Source organism: Eptatretus burgeri, chromosome 4 (assembly GCF_056783735.1).
Source record: "Eptatretus burgeri isolate ZD-2024b chromosome 4, Ebu_testis_v1, whole genome shotgun sequence".
Lineage (NCBI taxonomy): Eukaryota > Metazoa > Chordata > Myxini > Myxiniformes > Myxinidae > Eptatretus > Eptatretus burgeri.
The window spans coordinates 50,393,355-50,413,798 of record NC_140964.1 but is presented as its reverse complement, the minus strand read 5'-3'; the positions used below and the strand labels follow the sequence as shown (position 1 = coordinate 50,413,798).

General features: G+C 48.6%; 1 protein-coding gene across 3 annotated transcripts in view; it reads right to left on the bottom strand.

Moving 5' to 3' along the window:
* The window catches only part of TMEM108 (transmembrane protein 108), an 83,973-nt gene extending 64,371 nt beyond the window's left edge, over positions 1-19,602 (bottom strand). The window contains exon 1 of one of the 3 annotated variants that reach the window (XM_085877963.1): positions 19,239-19,602. In XM_085877963.1, coding sequence (XP_085734089.1) covers positions 19,239-19,269 — 31 coding nt within the window. In that variant the 5' untranslated portion in view covers positions 19,270-19,602. Of the gene's footprint in view, positions 1-10,133; positions 10,334-17,163; positions 17,189-19,238 lie in introns of those variants that run through there. The other 2 variants (XM_085877964.1, XM_085877962.1) reach the window with 2 other exon arrangements.
* Between the last annotated feature and the right edge of the window lie 842 nt (positions 19,603-20,444).

Sequence of the window (20,444 nt, the reverse complement as noted above, 5' to 3'; positions counted from 1 at the left end):
GCTTTTGACCAGAAGCATCTACTGCAGATACTTCAGTGGCTCCCTCAAAAACATGCAAGCATCGTTTCTTACTCGCAAGCCGTCTCTTTTTATTGGTGAACCGTCTGTAGCACGTCGGATGGTAACCAGCACTCGGTGGAATATCGGTGAAGTCAATGCCAGCATGGCTGTGATAACGCGACCGGGCGATGTCACCACTTTCCCCGGGTAAATCGAGCCATTCTCCCAAGCACTCGTGATATTTACACCATCTAAGCTCAGTAAATGGACATACATTGTGTTCTTGTACCGATGACGGATGCAAAACACACCATGGAGGTGACTTCTCCTGGGATTGTGCTCGGGACGTCACTAAGTTAAGGCCGACGTGGAAGCTCCGCCATGACAGTAAAAGTAGTACCCGTGTTTACAAAAATACTGCTGCTGATTGGTTGCAGCTGATATTGCTACGCCAGCTGGCCGACTTCTCGGCCAACGTAAGCAGTTAATCGCCGATTACACTTTGAAAAATAGTGCGTGTAACTTCTAATTAATGCTCAGACTTGGGCGTTGTTCACATGGAGAACTTTTTACACGTTACAGCAAATATCATTTAGACCAAATTGTGAGTGAAAATAAGTCGCACCCTTTTCACGGAACAAAAGGGAACGATCGCGGCGGAGAGCCCACGGCCTAATAAGCACGTAAGCAGTCATGCAATGAATGGGGTAAGCACGCATGCAATTATACAGCCAAACACAATGCAAAGGAACTACGACCGTTTATCTATTATGTACATACAGTCACTTATACAGTTTTACTTGACGGACTCGGTGCCACAACTTGCATACAAAGAAAAGCAAGGAAAAACCCCCTCAAAGACAAGGGGGTAGACTGGACCTCTCGGAGTCTTTATGTCATGGAGCTTTGAGGACCGAAGGAGCTCCAAGAGGCCGCGCAGGTTACCTTCCTCGCTGGGGCGACCCACGACGTTCCGTCCCCATGGCAGCTAGCGTAACTGCGGCTCGGCCGCGGCCTGGTGATTCGGGCCCCAGCGGGCAACGCCTGAGAGGAACTAATGGGTCTTCGCTCTTTTGAGTTGATGCTCTCTTTAAGAACCCGTCCGTCCCTCAGCGATGCTCGGACCGTTCCGAAGCCCGATCTCCTCAGACCGTTCGGTGCTGGTTGGCGAGCTCTCTCCGGCTCGCACACGAACATGCAGCTCCGCACAGCACAGCAGGCTTGGTCGTGCTTGCGTCTCCTCCGCTCTCCTCAGCTTCTCCACCGATTGCAGGTTTCAGGCTCCAGGCGCTCCGAACCCCGACACACACTCCACCGACTGACTTCAGACTGGCGTTCCGCACCGCCTTATATAGGGCCCGAGAGATGAGATCTGATCTCTGCACTCTCAACTCTGACCCCTACTGGCTCCGCCCCTCTTGATCCGAATCTCGGACGAAGCTTGCACAGAACGGACGTGCGCAAGATCACCGACTCGCGCGGCGAGCGGACCCCCACGTCTGCCTGCAGCGATGCCGTTCGATGTGGATTCGCCGTGGCTGACGCAAAGATGGGGTTGCTTCAGAGATGAAGGTGAGGCGATGTTCGTGTTGAAGGCGGTTGTGGGGAGGGTGGTTGGCATGGTGGAGAAGGTGGTTGGTGGTTGGCATGGTGGAGAAGGTGGTTGGTGGTTGGCGTGGTGGAGAAGGTGGTTGATGGTTGGCATGGTGGAGAAGGTGGTTGGTGGTTGGCGTGGTGGAGAAGGTGGTTGGTGGTTGGCATGGTAGAGAAGGTGGTTGGTGTGGTGGAGAAGGTGGTTGGTGGTTGGCATGGTGGAGAAGGTGGTTGGCATGGTAGAGAAGGTGGTTGGTGTGGTGGAGAAGGTGGTTGGTGGTTGGCATGGTAGAGAAGGTGGTTGGTGGTTGGCGTGGTGGAGAAGGTGGTTGGTGGTTGGCATGGTAGAGAAGGTGGTTGGTGGTTGGCATGGTGGAGAAGGTGGTTGGTGGCTGGTGTGGTGCAGAAAGTGGTTGGTGGTTGGCATGGTGGAGAAAGTGGTTGGTGGCTGGCGTGGTGCAGAAGGTGGTTGGTGGTTGGCATGGTGGAGAAGGTGGTTGGTGGTTGGCGTGGTGGAGAAGGTGGTTGGTGGTTGGCGTGGTGGAGAAGGTGGTTGGTGGTTGGCATGGTGGTTGGTCCAAAATAACGATAGTAAAAGAAAAACGGCTAACTCAAAGATCACAGCCCGGGTGACGCGAATAAAGCCCATTAGACAACAGTGGGGAAATCTATCTGAACACAAACTTTTCAGCACAACTGATCTAAGGACCCATATGGTGTTCTGCGAATTTCCACAGCCGTAACACTACCCCCTCCCCTTTTTAGACTCGTTACGAGTCGTCGAATTTTCGTGTGCCATCATGTGTAAGCTTCCCCTAGTACATTTTATCTTCGGATCCCTGAGTGCGACATTTAGTGTATTCGTGTCCCAAAAATAAATAACCTCCGGGCTGAGTAACTAACTAAACAAACTCACTCATGCAGCCGACTTAACTAAATTGCCGGCGCTAAGACACACATGCAGGGGGAAGCAACTCATGTATAATTTTCCTTAACCTTATCCTTAACTTATAAATTGTACACTAAATCATGGCCCAGGACTTATGGACTCTGCGGGAAAAGAAAAGCAGGGAGCCAGGCTACTCACACGCAGTGTCTGGCTCATGGAACAATTGCAGGTGACAGGGAATGTGGCCGGCTGCACCAATGCAGTCCTTGGCCCAACCCTTGAATGAGCGCAGTGAACACAAACGGTGCACGGGCTGCACCAATGCAGTCCCCGTGTGTGGCTGCCTGCAAGGCAATCCCTGCAGAACAGTGAATGGTACTGACTCAAGCAAACACAAGCAACTGAGCAGATGGATGGATGGATGGACAACACGGTGCACGGGCTGCCAATGCAGTCCGTGGTGCGGCTGCCTACAGGGCAGTCCCTGCAGCTCACGCGATGATCGTGGAGCACATGGTAATGGACAGAAATGGGGGCAAAGGCAAACAACAAGGGCTAGCGGCATGGGGTCAAGGCAAAGGCAGGCAGACAAGGCATGGCAAGGAAAGACAAGGCCGTTGTAGCAAAACAGGCCGGTGGTGAAGCTGACCGGCACAGGCCTTGTAGTAAAACAGGCCGGCAGGTGAACTGACCGGCAAAGGCCTTGTAGCAAAAACAGCCGGCAGGTGAACTGACCGGCACAGGCCTTGTAGTAAAAACAGCCGGCAGGTGAATTGACCAGCACAGGCCTTGCAGCAAAACAGGCCGGCAGGTGAACTGACCGGCACAGGCCTTGCAGAAAAAACAGCCGGCAGGTGAACTGATGGCCCATTTGTCTTGTCCTGCAGGTGTGTGGAGGGAGTGTGGTGGTGCTGGCCACTCGGAAGGCGGACTCGGACCTACCCTACTGTCTCCCTCCCAACCTATCGCCTTTGCTTGTCTCTGTCCATACCCACCCCCTAAGTTTTGCATAACACAAATTTAGCCCCAACTTTTTTTTTGTTTTTGTTTTATTTTTATTTCCCCTATTATAATTTGTCTCCCTAACCCCCTTTATTGTCTCTGTCCGGCTAACCTATCGTGTCTCCTAGCCTACTCCCAACCCCTACGTTCCCTTCCTGGAGGGGAATAAGGGAGAGCTAGTGTTCTGTGTCGAGGGCCAATGAAGCCTCAGAATGGCCTCCTCAGATCTCAGCGATCTACTACCCCAAGGTGAGTCCAGCGGCCCACAATGAGAGCGAAGGGATGGATGGTGCGGAGGGGTACATTGCCTAACTACCCTAACATTTATTAACGTTAAACTACCCCGGGGCTTTCCAAAAGTGCCTCTCGCTTAAACTGCTGGTTCTAACAACCAAGATTCCCGTGGCCTGTGTTGGTGCCCTCACAATTTTGGGCCTCGCCCTCAAATTTTCCCTCGTGCCCTCGCACGGTTTCATGGCTGGGATGCGTGGCTCCCTTGGCAGGAACTACCCTCTGCCGATTCTCCAACTATGACACCCCCGGGCCTTGCAACTGCCTCCGAGCCTACCAGCTCCCTAAACACTGGGGAGTGCCCTCCCTGGCTACTCCCCTGAAATGCTCACGTGGCAGGCTGGCGCCCTGGGCCCCCTTCCCTGGGCGCCCGTGCCCAATGCACTGCCCACGCGGCCAAAGGCGCCCCGGGCCCCGCATCAAACGGGCCCACTCGTGCCCACAACACTATCCCGGCCCCCCATCGCCCTTGGCCTACCGCGGCCAACTAGCCCGGTGCCCGGGGTACCTACTAAGCGATACTCACCATTCGCAGCCACGCTCCCAACCCATCAAGAGGGTTCCTGCACCCCTCCAAATGGGTTTCGAGCCTACGTTCCCACCAACAGCAAAACGACCTCTATTTTGTAAATTTAACTAACCCACTAACTCACTTCACATCGGCCATGGGGTCCCTTGGGTGGGAATCACTCCTCCCCCCAATTACTCATCGCACCATGCATTCCATATTCATTCCATTCACTCAGGCCCGCTAGCCCTCACTCACTCACGAAGTACATTTTCCACTTCTTTTCACTCCATCGCTGATCACTGCATTCCTCTCACTGCAGCCCCTAACTACCTCGTGCTCCCTCGTCATCCCTTACAATATAGCACATTCCATTTAACACTACGTAGCTAGGCTACGTCCCCACTACACACTCACAGTCTGTCTCTGTCCTCAAATATCATTTTCCATTTCCCATCCTAAATCTAAACTGAATCCCTCTAACTAATCCATTCCACAGGCTCCATGAGGACTTATCCCTGCCCCATGGAGCCGGTCTCGCTATCACTATCCCTTTCCCCTGACTAGTTCCTTCCTGTGCCCGGGCAGGGGACTTCCACCCCTTGCCCAGGGAATCCTGTTCACACGAAGCGAGGCTTGCTTTTTTTTTAATATATGCGTGCACCAGCGCGGCAACTCGCAACCTGTGCTCCTTCCCGTGACGTCATGGCAGCTGCATGCACTCCGCGCACCTCGTTCCTTCCTCGGACGGTACCATCCGGCAGGGATTTCCCTTCTGCCGGATTCCAACCATGCAGCCACGACGTCACCCTGCGCATTCAAAACAAGCCTCGCGTTTCAAGGGGTTCCCCACGTGAACACATGTGCTCTGCTCATCGGAGCTTTACAAACGAGCTCGCGTGGAGAACCCGTCCGGTCCTAATCCATATCCAGCCTACCCTCTGTCCGTCCGCGGGATCGGCTAATCCACCGCGTGCGTTTCTGGACCGGATTTCACCTGCGCAGGCGCGCACGTGGTGGCCTCGTGCATCGCACAGCACAGACCCCCCGCGCGCTGCCGTGCAAACCCGGCACGTTCCCAACACAGCTACGGCCGCTACTCGGCCTTTGTCCACTGTCAGGCACCATCTTCGTCGCACTCTCGCGCACAAGCTCCCACGTGCCACGACGCTCACACACCTTGAGATAGCACTCTCACCAGGACATGCGGTTGCATGTTCGCACATGCCAACCGCCATCTCCCTCACATACAGTGACCTCACACATGCAGTTCCTCTCACACACGGCCGTTCACTCACGCATGCCATTTCACTCACACAAGTGGTTCCACTCACACACGGCCTTCCACTTGCACAGGGGGTTTCACTCACACAATGCGTGCTGGAAAGCACGCATTTCACCACACTCGCAACCTCGCACACCATTTTACTCACACACGCTGTCTCTTCCACACATCGTGCTTCTTCTACACACGTGGTCTCATCCACACACGGTGTTTCATACACACACGGCGTGCTGGAAGGCACGCATTTCGGCACACTCGCAACCACACACACCATTTTACTCACACATCGTGCTTCTTCCACACACGCGCTTCCATCCACACACGGTGTTTCATCCACACTTGGTGTCGCTCTCACACACACCTTTTCACTTACGCTCGCTGTTCTTCTAACACACAGCCTTTTACCCCTGCTATGCACGCTTTTCAGCACGCATTTTGCCACACTCGTGAACACACACCGGGACATTCACAATGGGGATTCGCGACATCACAAGGGTTCCCGGGGCCTTCATACCCCCCAATCTCCGTGTGTACCCGTCAACAGCACTCAGCCCCTCTGCCTCGCAAAGCTCGACCAGACCCACCTGGTCGTGATCAGCTTCAAGTGAGCATAGCGTCTCCCCTTGTTCCATAAGGAGGCTATCCGGCTGCTTGCACCGGGTCACGACACATTCCCCGAGCTCCCCCTCATTGTCCTCCACTACTTCCATATGTGCGTGCTCGTCTTTCACCCCGTCTTTATCGTGTAGTCTCTCCCCTACCGTTTCTATCTCCCGTGTCTCTGTTATTTCTTTTAATTCCTGCGTCTCCCTTCGTGTCTCTGCCAATACTTTTATTTCCTTCTTTGTCTCTGTTATCATTTCAGTTTTCTCCTTTATTATCTCCTCGTCTGCACGTGTCTCTTACATGTCTCAGTCACCCCTTTTAATTTTTCCCTCTGTGTCACCATCACTTTCTCTGTAACCTGCATGATTCTCGCCCAACGCGTCTCCCGAATTAGTTTGTCCTCACCCGTCTCCACCGCAGGGGCCGACACAGTCCACACTCCCTCTTGTCGGTTCGGCCATACCGCCACGTGGTGCCGCCATTTTGAGCTCCACTGCCCGCGTTTCGCTCCTCGCAATTGCCATTCTGCCCGCCTGCAGGCATCGACCCACGCGCTGCATTTCACCCCGCAGTGTTTGCATATTCTCATTCATTTCCTGCGCATGTTTTCATTTCGTTTTTCGCTTCGAGTGCATTTGTTTTCATTTCTGCCAGCATTGCCAATATCTGGGCTATTCCGCTCAAGGCAACCGATCCATCCTCATCGGTCGCAGTTTCGCTGGGGATCGTGGAGGGATTTTGACGGAGGAGGGGAGGGGGGGGGTGTCATACACCGCCGCGCCCATTTTGGGCTCTGGGTTCATTTGTGGGGGGTGTTCAACCTGCATAACAGGCATGTTCTGCATGGTCATTTCGTCCTGGGCCATGATTTCTCACATTTCTAAATTCATACCTAATCCCTCCTGGCCCTGTTCGCCTTGAAATGCCATTTTGCTTCTCGGTAATAATTTAAAGCTCGTATTTTGGGGGAATGGAGGGTTGCTTCGCATACCCCTGGATCCCATTCCCGTTAATTTTGTTTGGAGACAGGAGAGTTTGTTTCCCGCTCGCTGACACCAGTGTTACGAATTCTCGCCCACCGGCGTGCGAACAGCCGCTTTTAGCCGAATCGTGGCCGTACGCCCACCGGACGGACAATTCAGTCGTGACTTTCCGGAACAACGCCTAAAACCAGTCACGGGTGTGCTCCAAGCGCACCACAACCTTGTCCGCACTCTACCCGTGCTACAGGGTCCGATCGCAAAATAATCGATTTACCTAATTATTCGCGCGGGTAGATTACCGAGAGATTGTACCTCAGCGAGGCCTGCTTGGACACGAGCCACTTAAGCAGCTCGCTCCGTTTTGGGATAATCGAGTGGGGTATTATCGCGAGGCCTCGCTGGACCCGATTCTATTATCGGCTATTTAAAAGCCCACTATTTTCCGAGGGTGGAAATATTTTCCGAGGCCCAAATATTTAAAGAAGCACATTTATTTCCAAACAACACATAAGCACGTAAGCAACCAGGCGTAGTGGCGTGCGCCTGTAATCCAGCTACTTGGAGGCTTGAGTTGGAGGATCGCTAGAGGACGGGTGCTCTGCACTGGGCCATGCTATGAAAGGGTGTAGGGCATCCCGGAATCAAGGCGAAACCCAATCCTTATCTCTGTGTCGTAAGAGGTGACCAGGGTTGCGTCAGGAAGGGCATCCGGCGTAAAGCCTGTGCCAAATCAGTATGCGGATCATAACGGATGATCCGCTCTGGCGACCCCAAACGGGAGCAGCCGAAAGATGAACAACAACAACATAAGCACGTAAGCAGTCATGCAATGAATGGGGGAAGCACGCATGCAATTATACAGCCAAACACAATGCAAAGGAACTACGACCGTTTATCTATTATGTACGTACAGTCACTTATACAGTTTTACCTGACGGACTCGGTGCCACAACTTTCATACAAAGAAAAGCAAGGAAAAACCCCCTCAAAGACAAGGGGGTAGGCTGGACCTCTCGGGGTCTTTATGTCATGGAGCTTTGAGGACCGAAGGAGCTCCAAGAGGCCGCGTAGGTTGCCTTCCACACTGGGGTGACCCATGACATTCCGTCCCCATGGCAGCTAGCGTAACCGCGGCTCGGCCGCGGCCTGGTGATTCGGGCCCCAGCCGGCAACGCCTGAGAGGAACGAACAGGTCTTCGCTCTTTTTGAGTTGATGCTCTCTTCAAGAACCCGTCCGTCCCTCAGCGATGCTCGGACCGTTCCGAAGCCCGATCACCTCAGACCGTTCGGTGCTGATTGGCGAGCTCTCTCCGGCTCGCACACGAACATGCAGCTCCGCACGGCACAGCAGGCTTGGTCATGCTCACGTCTCCTCCGCTCTCCTCTGCTTCTCCACCAATTGCAGGCTTCAGGCTCCAGGCGCTCCGAACCCCGACAGATACTCCAGCGACTGACTTCAGACTGGCGTTCCGCTCGGCCTTTTATAGGGCCCGAGAGACGAGATCTGATCTCTGCACTCTCAACTCTGACTCCTACTGGCTCTGCCCCTCTCGATCTCTTGATCCGAATCTCGGACGAAGCTTGCACAGAGCGGACGTGCGTGAGATCACCGACCCGCGCAGCGAGCGGACCCCCACATCTGCCTGCAGAGATGCCGTTCGATGCGGACTCGCCATGGCTGGAGCAAAGATGGCGTCGCTTCAGAGATGAAGGTGAGGCAATGTTGTTCCTGTTGAAGGCGGTTGTGGAGAGGGTGGTTGGTGGTTGGCGTAGTGGAGAAGGTGGTTGGTGGTTAGCTTGGTGGAGAAGTTGGTTGGTGGTTGGCATGGTGGAGAAGGTGGTTGGTGGCTGGCGTGGTGGAGAAGGTGGTTGGTGGTTGGCATGGTGGAGAAGGTGGTTGGTGTGGTGGTTGGTCCAAAATAACGATAGTAAAAGAAAAACGGCTAACTCAAAGATCACAGCCCGGGCAACACGAATAAAGCCCATTAGACAACGGTGGGGAAATCTATCTGAACACAAACTTATCGGCATAACTGATCTAAGGACCCATATGGTGCTTTGCGAATTTCCACAGACGTAACAACATATATATATATATATATATATATATATATATATATATATATATATATATATATATATATATATATATATATATATATATATATATATATATATATATATATAGTACAATGTTAAGTTTTTGACATGAGCACACCTTGTTGCAAGTATGGCGATACCTCTGACTTACATGGTGGGGGGGCAGGGGGGGGGTGTGGAGGAGTGGAGGATTCAGGGGTGAACAAGAAGGGCAGCAGTGACGCATACAAACAAGCAAGAGGGAGCAACAAATAAAAGGGGTGCTTGTGCTACATCAGGGATAATGAAGTAAGAAATAAATAAATGCAATAAGCAAATGCAATTTCCTTTTTGCTGATCACGTGCAAGGAGAATCCCATGGGAACACACAGAATTAACTATTTCCAGACACCTGTCTGGCACCAGTCTGACACCATCCCTCTGATCCCATCGTGCGGTCTTTTCATATCCAAGGCTTTATGGAAGAGCGTTCATTACATGTCCAGGTCTTTGTGATCCAATCTCAAACACAGCACATATTCTGTGACACCAAGGGACAGCTGTAGGGCGCTATTCTTGTGTCGTGCTCCAGGACGATTGTGTTCCAACAAAGAGGTAAATGGCGATTTCGCCAACGAGTCACAAAGGCCCTTAATTATGCATATATATTTGCATTGGACTGTGTCCTGCCATCTGCGTATTTCACTCAGCTGGGAGTTGCTGTCAGGATTCCTCGCTTGATTTATGCTATTTTTGGCAATCCTGGTTTAAAGAAGGCTGTTTCGAATTTCGAACACCTCTCCTTACGAAGGTCCCCTGATGGGATTTCATGAGAACCTCATGAGAAGATCCTGTGAAAAATCACAGCAGCTTCAAGTAACGAAGAAAAACTCCTACCTTTGCTTTGCTGCCATTTTCGCAACGCCATATCCATTCTCCGACACCGTGTTTATCTTTTCAAATGAACGGTTTCTGTTTCGAACGTCACGACAGCACAGACTCCAGGCTATGCCTTTGACGTGCTGGCACAACGACATGACAGCCGGTGAAATTACATGTTTACGAGTGCCGAGCATCTTGACGGCCACGAAGAGGGCAGTTTTGGGAAGTAGGCGCCTGATTTCCCATCACCGCAGGAGGGCCCTCATCCCAATTTGCGATTGGCTACAAGTGGCCCTGATAAACAATTGACACTTTCAGTCGACGAGACGAGTCAACAAATTCAATGACATCTCGATTCCTTTGTATTTTCTACATCTGCTCTTATAATGCTTCAATCTGGGTAGCTTCCATCACAAAGGCTATGACGTCACAATCACCATTGTGCCAGTGAGTATGCGGTGCTCCAGCACGGATTGGCCCACGACGGTCCTTCCACCGTGCGTACATCCACGTGGCTTGGTTGGACTCGAACAAGACCGTGACGATCTCTCGGAGGTTATCATGTGATGTTGGCTGCCCGTAGTTTGTTCAGCCTCGGGTTTGATTGCCCGAATGAAATGTCAGACAAGCTCACATCTTACGGATTGCAAGTTCAGCGAACAAAGCCAGCTGTCGAATAAAATAATTCTCATCCCTGCCATGTTCCGCAATTGTCTCAGGAAGCTTTGAAATAAACTGTAGGTCTGTTTAGCTTTTGATTGCAATCCGCATGTCGTGTACCTGCTACCAATCCAGTTTTCACTTGCAATCCATCCATTCATCATGCTCCAATCTGCCGTTCAATGGTGTACACCTCTCTGCCAAGCCATTATTGCCTTCATTACAATCCATCCTTCCATCATATATCGAATTGTCAATCCCTTTTAGATGTAATAGTTTCAGATATCTGGCAATCCGACAGACATCGACATGATGTACACAAATATCTGCCAATCCGATTTTAGATTATAATCCATTAAGCACTCACTGTATTGGACTGACATATCCACTGTCATTGTCCGTGGTGATCCCAGTGGAAACACTGGATTTCCTGAACTTTAAAAAAAGGAATGTTTTCCATAATTGCTGCAAATCTGTTCAGAATTTACCATTTTCTGCACAATACCTTCTCAAGCCTTTTCTCGGGGTTCTCACCTTGAATGCACCCGATCCCATTGGACCTCAATAGGTAAGTAGAGGTCGAGCCCGGTTAGTACCTGGATGTGGGACCTCCATGGACGGCCATTTGGGACAGGCGGGTGTTCCATTACCAACCAGCTTGTTATCGCTTGCTGAGCCAGCTGTTCCCTATCACCGTTTCGTTGGAGCTTTCACCACTTAACTAGTGCGTTGCCAAGCCAATTACCTCCACATACAAAGGTGGACGGAGTTATGTTTCACCCCTGTTGTCTGTCTGTGAGCAGGATATCTCATAAAGTTATGGACGGATCCTGGCGAAATTTTGTGGACAGGTTGGATGTGTGACCACAACGAATTTACTTGATTTTGGTGAAGATTTTGGTGAAGATTTTGGTGAAGGTCCAGATAGCAGAAGTTTTGAATTGTTTTTTAAGCGATTCTTCCACCGTTGAGAGTTTTGGCCAAAAATGATACATTGCATGACGTTTCAAAAAGTTGTGGATGGATTATGACAAAACGTGCTGGATGAGTTGGTTAGGTGACAACGACAAGCCGATTAGATTTTGGTTCATGTCCGAATCCAGATACAGCCTATCGGTGGGATACAAATGTAAACTGATCAACATAGGTACGCGCTCTACCAGTGCCCGTTCTAGTTGCTAGTGGAACAGGTGTTGTAAGCCAAGGGACAACAGGACAGTGCTCAGAAGAAACAAATGGATAGATCAGGTTAATCGGGGTGTACATGTAGATGATGGATCACATGACCCCTATGTATGTATGTATGTCTACCTTTCTTTGTACCTGTATATGAATCATTACGATGAGTTAGATGTTCATCCAAAGACACTGGAACGTTTTCTGGGGACTTGATGGAAGAGAAGTCAATCCAAATGTTCAAACCAAATTGTTGAGACATTTGTTGTTCAATCTGTTGCGTTCACAAAACCGTGCTTGATGGGATTAAAGGTCCACACTGGAGACACGTTCTTTGTTCATTTTTTATCATGAAAATTCTCAAGTTGATTTGAGGTTATTAATGAGTCGCCGAGCCTTGAATTGTCGAGCCTGGGTTCAAATCCTGACTTGGCTATAAACTCAACCATTGGGACACCCAGCTACGTAATCTCGAACCAGCTATCCATGGAACCCTCTGCTCTCCTCTACCAGTTCAAGTTGCGGTGCCCCAAGGGTTGAGTGTTGGACTCAGCGTTGTTCCTCATTTACATAAATGACCTCTCTGATGCTCTAGAAACCCCTCCGTTCCTTTTTGCAAATGACCCCACCTTGTGTTGTGCAAAACTCTAGGCCACTAATGGGCAGACAGCAGCTGCGTCACTCTCTGCTGATCTGGAAATGATTAGATGCTGTTCTGACAAATGGAACATGCCCTTCAATCCCGAAAAAATGTCATCGGCTCAGCCTTGATCCACTCCATAGGGATTTCCAAATTAACCCATCTATCTATTTCCATGACCAGCCACTGGAAGAGGTTCTGTCTCTTGGATTGATCATCCTCGACATCAGACGGGATGACCCTACAGCAAAAGTTGGCCTCCAAAAACAAGTGCAGACTGGGCACTTCCATTATTCTTATTATATCTTCCATTATTCTTATTATATCTTCCATTATTCTTATTATATCTTCCATTATTCTTATTATATCTTCCATTATTCTCAGTCTTCAGATGAGAAATCAGAACTATTCCCACTCTATCAGAGTACAAGGCCTTTTTCCATAGCTCAGTCTTGTTTTGTTGAGTCTGTTACATTCACATGACTGTTTAATGGTATTTTAATTTTACTTAAAATCTTCATGTTTAGAGTATATTAATGAGCTCCAAACAATGTGAAGAGCCCTGTTTTTTTTCCAATGGGTTAGCGCCCCAGCCTCACATCTGTCTCCACTGGAATCTGTGGAATCCAAACCTCTCATCAATATTGGCATCTCGCACAATGCCGCCCAAACACAAAGCCTGTTGCTCTCACACCCGATGCGGAACCACCTGCTGGCAAAAGATGCTCACTCTCACTCTTCCTTCCAAGGCTTCAGGCAGGTGGTACACAACCATCTCGTGCTATTGCCCATCCTTACCCACTATCCTTATAACCTCCATTAATCCCTTCCCAACTGCAACCCTCTTACTTGGAGGTTTTTGTCTGTCTGTCTGTCTGTCTGTCTGTCTGTCTGTCTGTCTCTCTCTCTCTCTCTCTCTCTCTCTCACACTTCCATTCTCCTGTTGGTTTATTACCTTGCTTATTACATCCAACTGTTACCCTGCTGCCCCACTGTCTGCTCTTCAATGAGTCTCGATCTTGTAAATATATATATATATATATATATATATATATATATATATATATATATATATATATTTTAAACTGCTACCCTCGTGCTGCTTCACATGCTGGGCGATGAATCAAGATATGCACAATCCATCGGAAGGACAAAGTAACCAGTGGACCCATCTGCCAACAAAGGTCATTGGTAAATGTTGAAGATCTCACAGTGTCTCGTAGAAAGTGGGTGAGTTATACCACCACCCTGATTAAAAACAGAAGACAAATTCCTGCCCGAAACTGCAGATCGTAGACATGTTCCGGTGTTCTTGGATATTTCTTGACACCAGATTACATTGCCTGCTATCTCAGTGTGTTGTTTTGTTTAGTTGAACAGTTCCTACACTGTAAACAAATCACGTTCTCAGGTTGTTCGGATGTCACACGCGAACTGTCATCTTTGGCTACGAAGGGCAACCAATTAAGTGATGACCATAATGACTGTTTCAGAGTCCATTCAGCTTGTGCTCTGCAAGGGCACAGGTTCAGCTGTAATTATAATAATTTCATTTCCGCCCATCATTGCATCGTTTTGACACCTGGTGGGAGGTCGAATCGACTAAATCTGCTTTGATTGTTTTGCTAATCCACAAATGTTGCTCTGAGATCCTTCAGTGCGATGTAAGGTGAAACCTGCAGACTTAAAAAGGTCAAAGTTCCTAAAATTCTGTGCGGTTCACCGGTTATAAAGAGCTTCTATGTTAGTGATGTTATGTCTAATGTGCCCATCGTGGCAGAAATGGGTACATCAAGACGTTTTCAAAATTGAAAGTTGGATGTGCTGTTTGAATGTGACATCATGATCATTTTGAGAGATGGGGTATAATGTAGACCACAAGGCCATAATTAGGATTCCTATCAGCTGTTTACAAATCGATAACCTAGCGAATGTAGGGCCAACTTAACAACAGAGACATATGGTACTTTCAAAAGTGGACAAAAGCCTCAACTTCTTTGGTGGAATTAGTATTTGATTATCTAGCTGACGGGCTATCCTTGCCCTGATTTCATGCTCCATCATGCAGGGCCACGTTGGCCTGCACCGGTGCTCCTGCCACAAACAGGTGCAGCCAGGTGTGCATGCTCCATATAAATGGTGCAATGGAAGCAGCCCCCCCAAGGGACTGTCCACAGAAAATCGAGTCGAAATGAAAGAAGATTTCCTATTAGATTGGTGGAGGACGTTGTAGTTTCACAGATTTACAGCGAGAAGTGGACTGAAGTCAGTTGCACGTAACTGCTTCACACGATCAACCGGGGCTTAATATGGCCTCTCAACGAAGTTGGACATTGTAAGTGAAATGGGTATAGGGAATGATGTGTATGGAGGTTAGAAGATTGTGAACATACATATAACCAGGATCGTGGAGGTTAGGCAGGCGAGGGGAAGGGGTTAGAACGCTCAACAGGGACATCATGCCCCACCTTACATCCATCGGTTTGGATAACTATGCAGTGTTCTGATTGTCAAGAGCAAAATATTATCTTCTCTGTGCAATAAATCAGGGTTTTAAAGGTCTCGGTGATGAAAACAGCAGATGAGGTGAGAATGGTGTATCTTCCAAAGAGCTTTTAAATACCACAGGAAAAATAAACTTTTTTTATATTCATGATCGAGGCTCATGGAAGAGCTCGAGCAGAATGGAAAGCGGGGACATCTACAGCAGAGCAGAAGTGAGAGTGAGATCAAGGGGATGGGGGTGAAGGACACCTTGGGGTGAAGAAGCTGCACACAAGCTGAATGAAAAACAGCAAGAAGAGTTCGAGGAAGATGTGGATGAAACAGAAAGGAATAAACCAACTGACAACTAATAAATAAAAAGAGGTGAGGGAGAGTGGGAAAAAAATCACAATAACCTGGAAAAGGGGAGTGCTTGGGAATGGGGTCATTTGGGGGTAGAAAAGATCATGAGTATGAATGGGGTATGGCCTGTGGTAGTGAACAGTTGTCATGAAGCCCTGGATGGAAGAATGTGAGTAAACGGAGAGGGGAAGCTTGATCCACAGGTGAGAAAAGAGGACCAAATGAGTGGAGGTGATCAGTGAGCCTGGATTTTGGGAGTTTAACAAGAAGTGGGTTACTGGCAGACCATGCGTGTGCCCTGAAGAAACACGGGAGGGATGGAGATGAGAGAGAGCAGAAGGTGCGAGACCAAAAAGGAGGCAGGAGAATACAGAGAGGCCACCGACCTCTACTACCAATGCTGACGATGGGCACATTGGTGTTGCCTGCAGGTTTTCAGATACAGTGGTCGTGAGTAATAGATGGCAGTAGATTTGAGTTGGTTTTGTGTATAGATCACAGTGGAGTTGATAAAAAAAACGGACAAACCAAAAGGGGTGAGGAAAGATCATGTTTGTGAGTCAGTGCGATGTTTTCATCTATTATTACCTCCACCACAGAAGGTGTAAGAAGCTTGTGTTTTCACCCCTACCTGTCAGTGACCAGGATATCTCAAAAAGGTTATGGATGGATTCGGATTAAACTTGGTGGACAGGTTGGGTGCGTGACAAGGACAAATTGATTCCATTTTGGTGAAGATCCGGATCCGGATATAAAAATATATTTTGCAAGTGATTCTTCACAATTAAGAGATTGGTTCAGGTCTGCATTCAGGTCCACCCATCAGTAGGGTTTCAGATGCAGCCCATCATTGGAATAAAAACCGTAAACTCTTCAGCGTGGCGGTGGTATGCGCTCTACCGAGCACCGTTGTACTTTCTTCAGTGATGGTACCTCTTAGGGTTTTTTTTTGTGAAAGGGATGTGTTTGAAATGTTTCTTGCAGAATGTAAATTATAAAGTCTGTGTTGTAGGAATTGTGAGTCATTTTGAGGCAGATCCATCCTCCAGGATTCTCAGCCCAAGGATTCAGTAACTCTTCACGAGGGTTGAAAAGACAAAAGTTCCTCTGTGCGAGAGACATTCTGACATTTTGTTATATATTCATGTACACAGCAATATAGGCTCATGGGCGATCTGAATGACAGAGGGAAACAGGTTCACAGAGTGACACCGGATCAAGGGGGAGCAGGGAGACAAAGGCATCGCACATGAGTGGATGATTTGGAGAAAGGAAAGGGGTAGATCTGGGAGGGTATTACTGAGTTTAGAGAAGGGCAGCGGTGGGTATCGGGGAAAGCATGGGGTGACTATGGGCAGCACTCTACAAGGACTAGAGGGAGGGGCATGAGATCACACACAGGGAGGCAGCCGGTTCCTCAGACTCGAGAATAGAGGGATGAAAGAATGGAGGCGAATGTTCAAATTAGAATTAGAGAGTGTAACCGGTTGTGGGATTCTGGAGGGATGCATGCGACTATGACGGGCTGTCTGAGGACAGAAGGACCTGCTGGAACGATTCTGGAAAGGCTGCCGCTGCTTCGATGTCATTGCGTACATCATTGACTGCAGTAAGAAAAACCTGACTCTGCAACAAAGACTTGGTTTTTAACAACGATTTATTTATTTCTATGTAAATTCAGTTTGTTTCGAGCTGTGTTCGTTGTTGATAAGTCGGACGTACCTTGGCCGGCTCTCAAAACTCCTGTTCATTAAATGGGGGCATGCTTCAAAAACTACGACTCGTAGCCCTCTGGCTTGAACATCTCTGTGAAATGGAGCACAGAACAGGGCAAATATTCTTCCACTATGATGCGACGACCCAGGAAGCCATCTATTTATTAGATAAGCAAACATGGCAGAATTTTATGGCAGAAGCAAACATGGCAGAACAATCCTCCATTGTATGCTAGAAAAATTATCTTTTCCCTTACTTTTATCTCTTCCCACGTAATCCTTCATCTGAGCCTTAAAACAGGTGATAGTTCATCTCGTTTTTGCGAAACACACTACACAAGGATATTTTACATCCACCAACGACCAGTGCTGGCAGACCGGTCCTCTGGCTTGACCGTCATCAGATGGACGATAAACACACTCATGTATCGCCCTGTCTGAGAAACACCATGGTGACTCTTTATACCTAGGTCGGGATTCAAACCCAGTGTAGACAGCACAGAGTCCAGTGTACACGACCTCAAAGTTATCCTGCCAGGCCGAGGTAGAAAATTCAATTGATTTATATATTCTCATTGTGAAGATGCCCAAGAATCATGAGTGTTGAAACAATACCATGAATTGTTCTTCCTGAAATGACTCATGAAAGGAACTTCACAAAGCAAAAAGGAAGGAAGTATATTCACCATGAATAATAATTCAAGCATGACCCCATGGATTTGGAATAATCAGCGACCATGATGAAAAGTTGGAACTCATGCTTGTAGTGCTAATGGACATTCACTTACGGGTTTCGATCGATGTAAAGATTTCTCGTGATCCATAGACATCTTTTTTTTGGAGATTATTGGAATAAAAACTTGAGTAGATCACATTTATCATCAGAAGTTTCAACCTGCAAGAGACCGGTGTCTCAAACTCTTCCCTACAGGATGACAAGTCTGCTGCGCATCACCACATCATGGCCTCTCCAATTCTCACTCTGAGCTTCACGACATCCACTTAGACCCTGTTCCCACCATTCTCCTGCAACTCCGTTCCTTGTGCCACGATGCATCCATTTATTCATAATCGCACCGTTTTCCCTTTACTCAATTTTGTCTGTTGATCTACTACTACGAATACTACTAATACTACACTCTAACAGCCCAATTATTCCCACCATCTTGTGTTTTACAAATAAGCTGGCCAGGCCTGACGTTCGACCAAAGGCAGCAGGAATTTGTAATTTGAAATTATATTTCCCTCTGGAATGTAGGATGCCATAATCAGGATCATAAGATCCAAAAGCACTATTGGTGGGGCTAATGTAATGACGTCCAATCAAAACTGATGTCAGAATCATAACCGTAACGTCTTAGACCATTGGAGGACTATATAGTGTATACTGCAGTAATTATGATGTCCACTTCTTCTTGTGAAGGATACTGTTCCTGCTGCGTTCACACTGCCCAGACCTACACAGGTGCAATTCCTATCCTTCTCCCCTTTAGGTGGACCAAACATCCCGTCCTGGCACCGTAACGATAACAAAAGGCAGTGAAATGAAAGGCACAGGGCAGAGCGAAGAGCCAAATGCGCCTGAAATGAGCCAAGAACAGGGTTAATTAAGCGTTTCAAACACTTGGTAGGCGTTAATGAATGCGCCCCCCGGTGTGTGCGAGGAGGTGCTCCAGGTGACGGGGGTCGCGGGGGCGTTTAAGCACAAATGCACGAGGAAAGGTCAGGCTGGGTCCTGGGGCGATGGAAATTGGAGCATTGGGAGAGAATCCGCAGTTTCTACATGTTCGTGCTCACTACAATTACTCAATCTGGTAATGTCACAGGACACGATTGATGATCGTACGTTGATGGTGAACATTTGACATTGAGAATTGGTGGTAATCATCAGGTGGTGAGCATTAGATGGTGAACATGCCCTATGTTGCACATAACTGCAGTAATTACATTGAAAATGGTCGCACCCACAGACTAGTCCAAATGGCCCCATCAGCCGGTTTTAGGAACAGACTCATGATCTCATTCCGCTCACGTTCATCCCCACGAGTCTTATCCACGAGCGGGAAGACTGGCAAGCCTTACCCGGGCACTGCGGTCCGCCTGTCTGCCGCATGGCTCCCACGGCTTCCCGGGTCACCGTCTCAGTCTCATCACGACAGGTCCAAGCGCTGGTCCTACAGCCAAGGAGGAGATTGAGATGGACTCAGTGCTCCAACCTCTGGCAGCGGGTCAGATGATTCAGAGATACGACGACCTCCGACTCGATCTCTAGATTCCTGGGTCGGAGCACGAGGGCTGCACTTTCCAGTGGGTCATCAGTAGTCGTCGGTCCATGAGCTATGGGGTTGATTCGCAGGGTACGGATAAGCCGTGGAATCTCAGCGCAAGCTTTTCTTGCGTGTGAATGCTGTGGATTCTGATAACGCGTCCTCCGAACCCAGGAAACCCCCCCCCCCATCCCTCCATCCTGTTCTCTCCCCTCGCTGTCAGGACTTGAAGAATCACCATTGGCTGGATCTCGGTCAAAGCAAAGAGCTGGACTTCCACCATTCTGCTGGCTCCTGTCGTCAAATTCAGAGCGTGATATGGGCATGATAGTTTAAAATGGTATTTCTTTAGATTGCAATTTAAGCAAATTTTCATTCTGACGTCATGAAGGGTTGGGCAGTCGGAGATTTTACGCTCCATAGCAATCCTGTATGGGCATTGAAGTAGGAATAAATGTTCTTCAAAAATAATGATCAATGGTCCACCAACGACTAATAAGACATTTGGAGTCGCTCTGGGAAATGCTCAAAAGGGAATTTGTAGTCATTCAGATAAGGATACAAATGTCTATGTGGGGGTTGTTTAAGTGACACGATTGAGCACAGAGAGGTAGCTGCGAGCCACACACACCATTTATCTTCAGTATAGGTATAATGACCTCTTTAGTAGTTACATCCTGTGGACCCATCCCAATGATGATGCTAGATCGAAGCATAATGTGACTAAAAGGTATGCTCTGTACACACTCCTTCCCTAACTCCTATCTCCTAAACTTCTTTACCCCATATACCCAAACTTTCCCTTCTATCACCACCCTTCTACTGGCCCAGATGGCATCAGTGTCCATGTTCTCAAATCCTGCTCTGCCATTCTTGCTCACCCTCTATCAGGCTTATTGAGTCAACCCTCTCCTTTGGCCACCTCACATTTGCATAGAAGTCAGCAAACATCACTCCCATCTGCAAGAAGGATGCAAAAAACAGACCCTACCCACGATAGTCCAGTGAGCTTGCTTCCAGT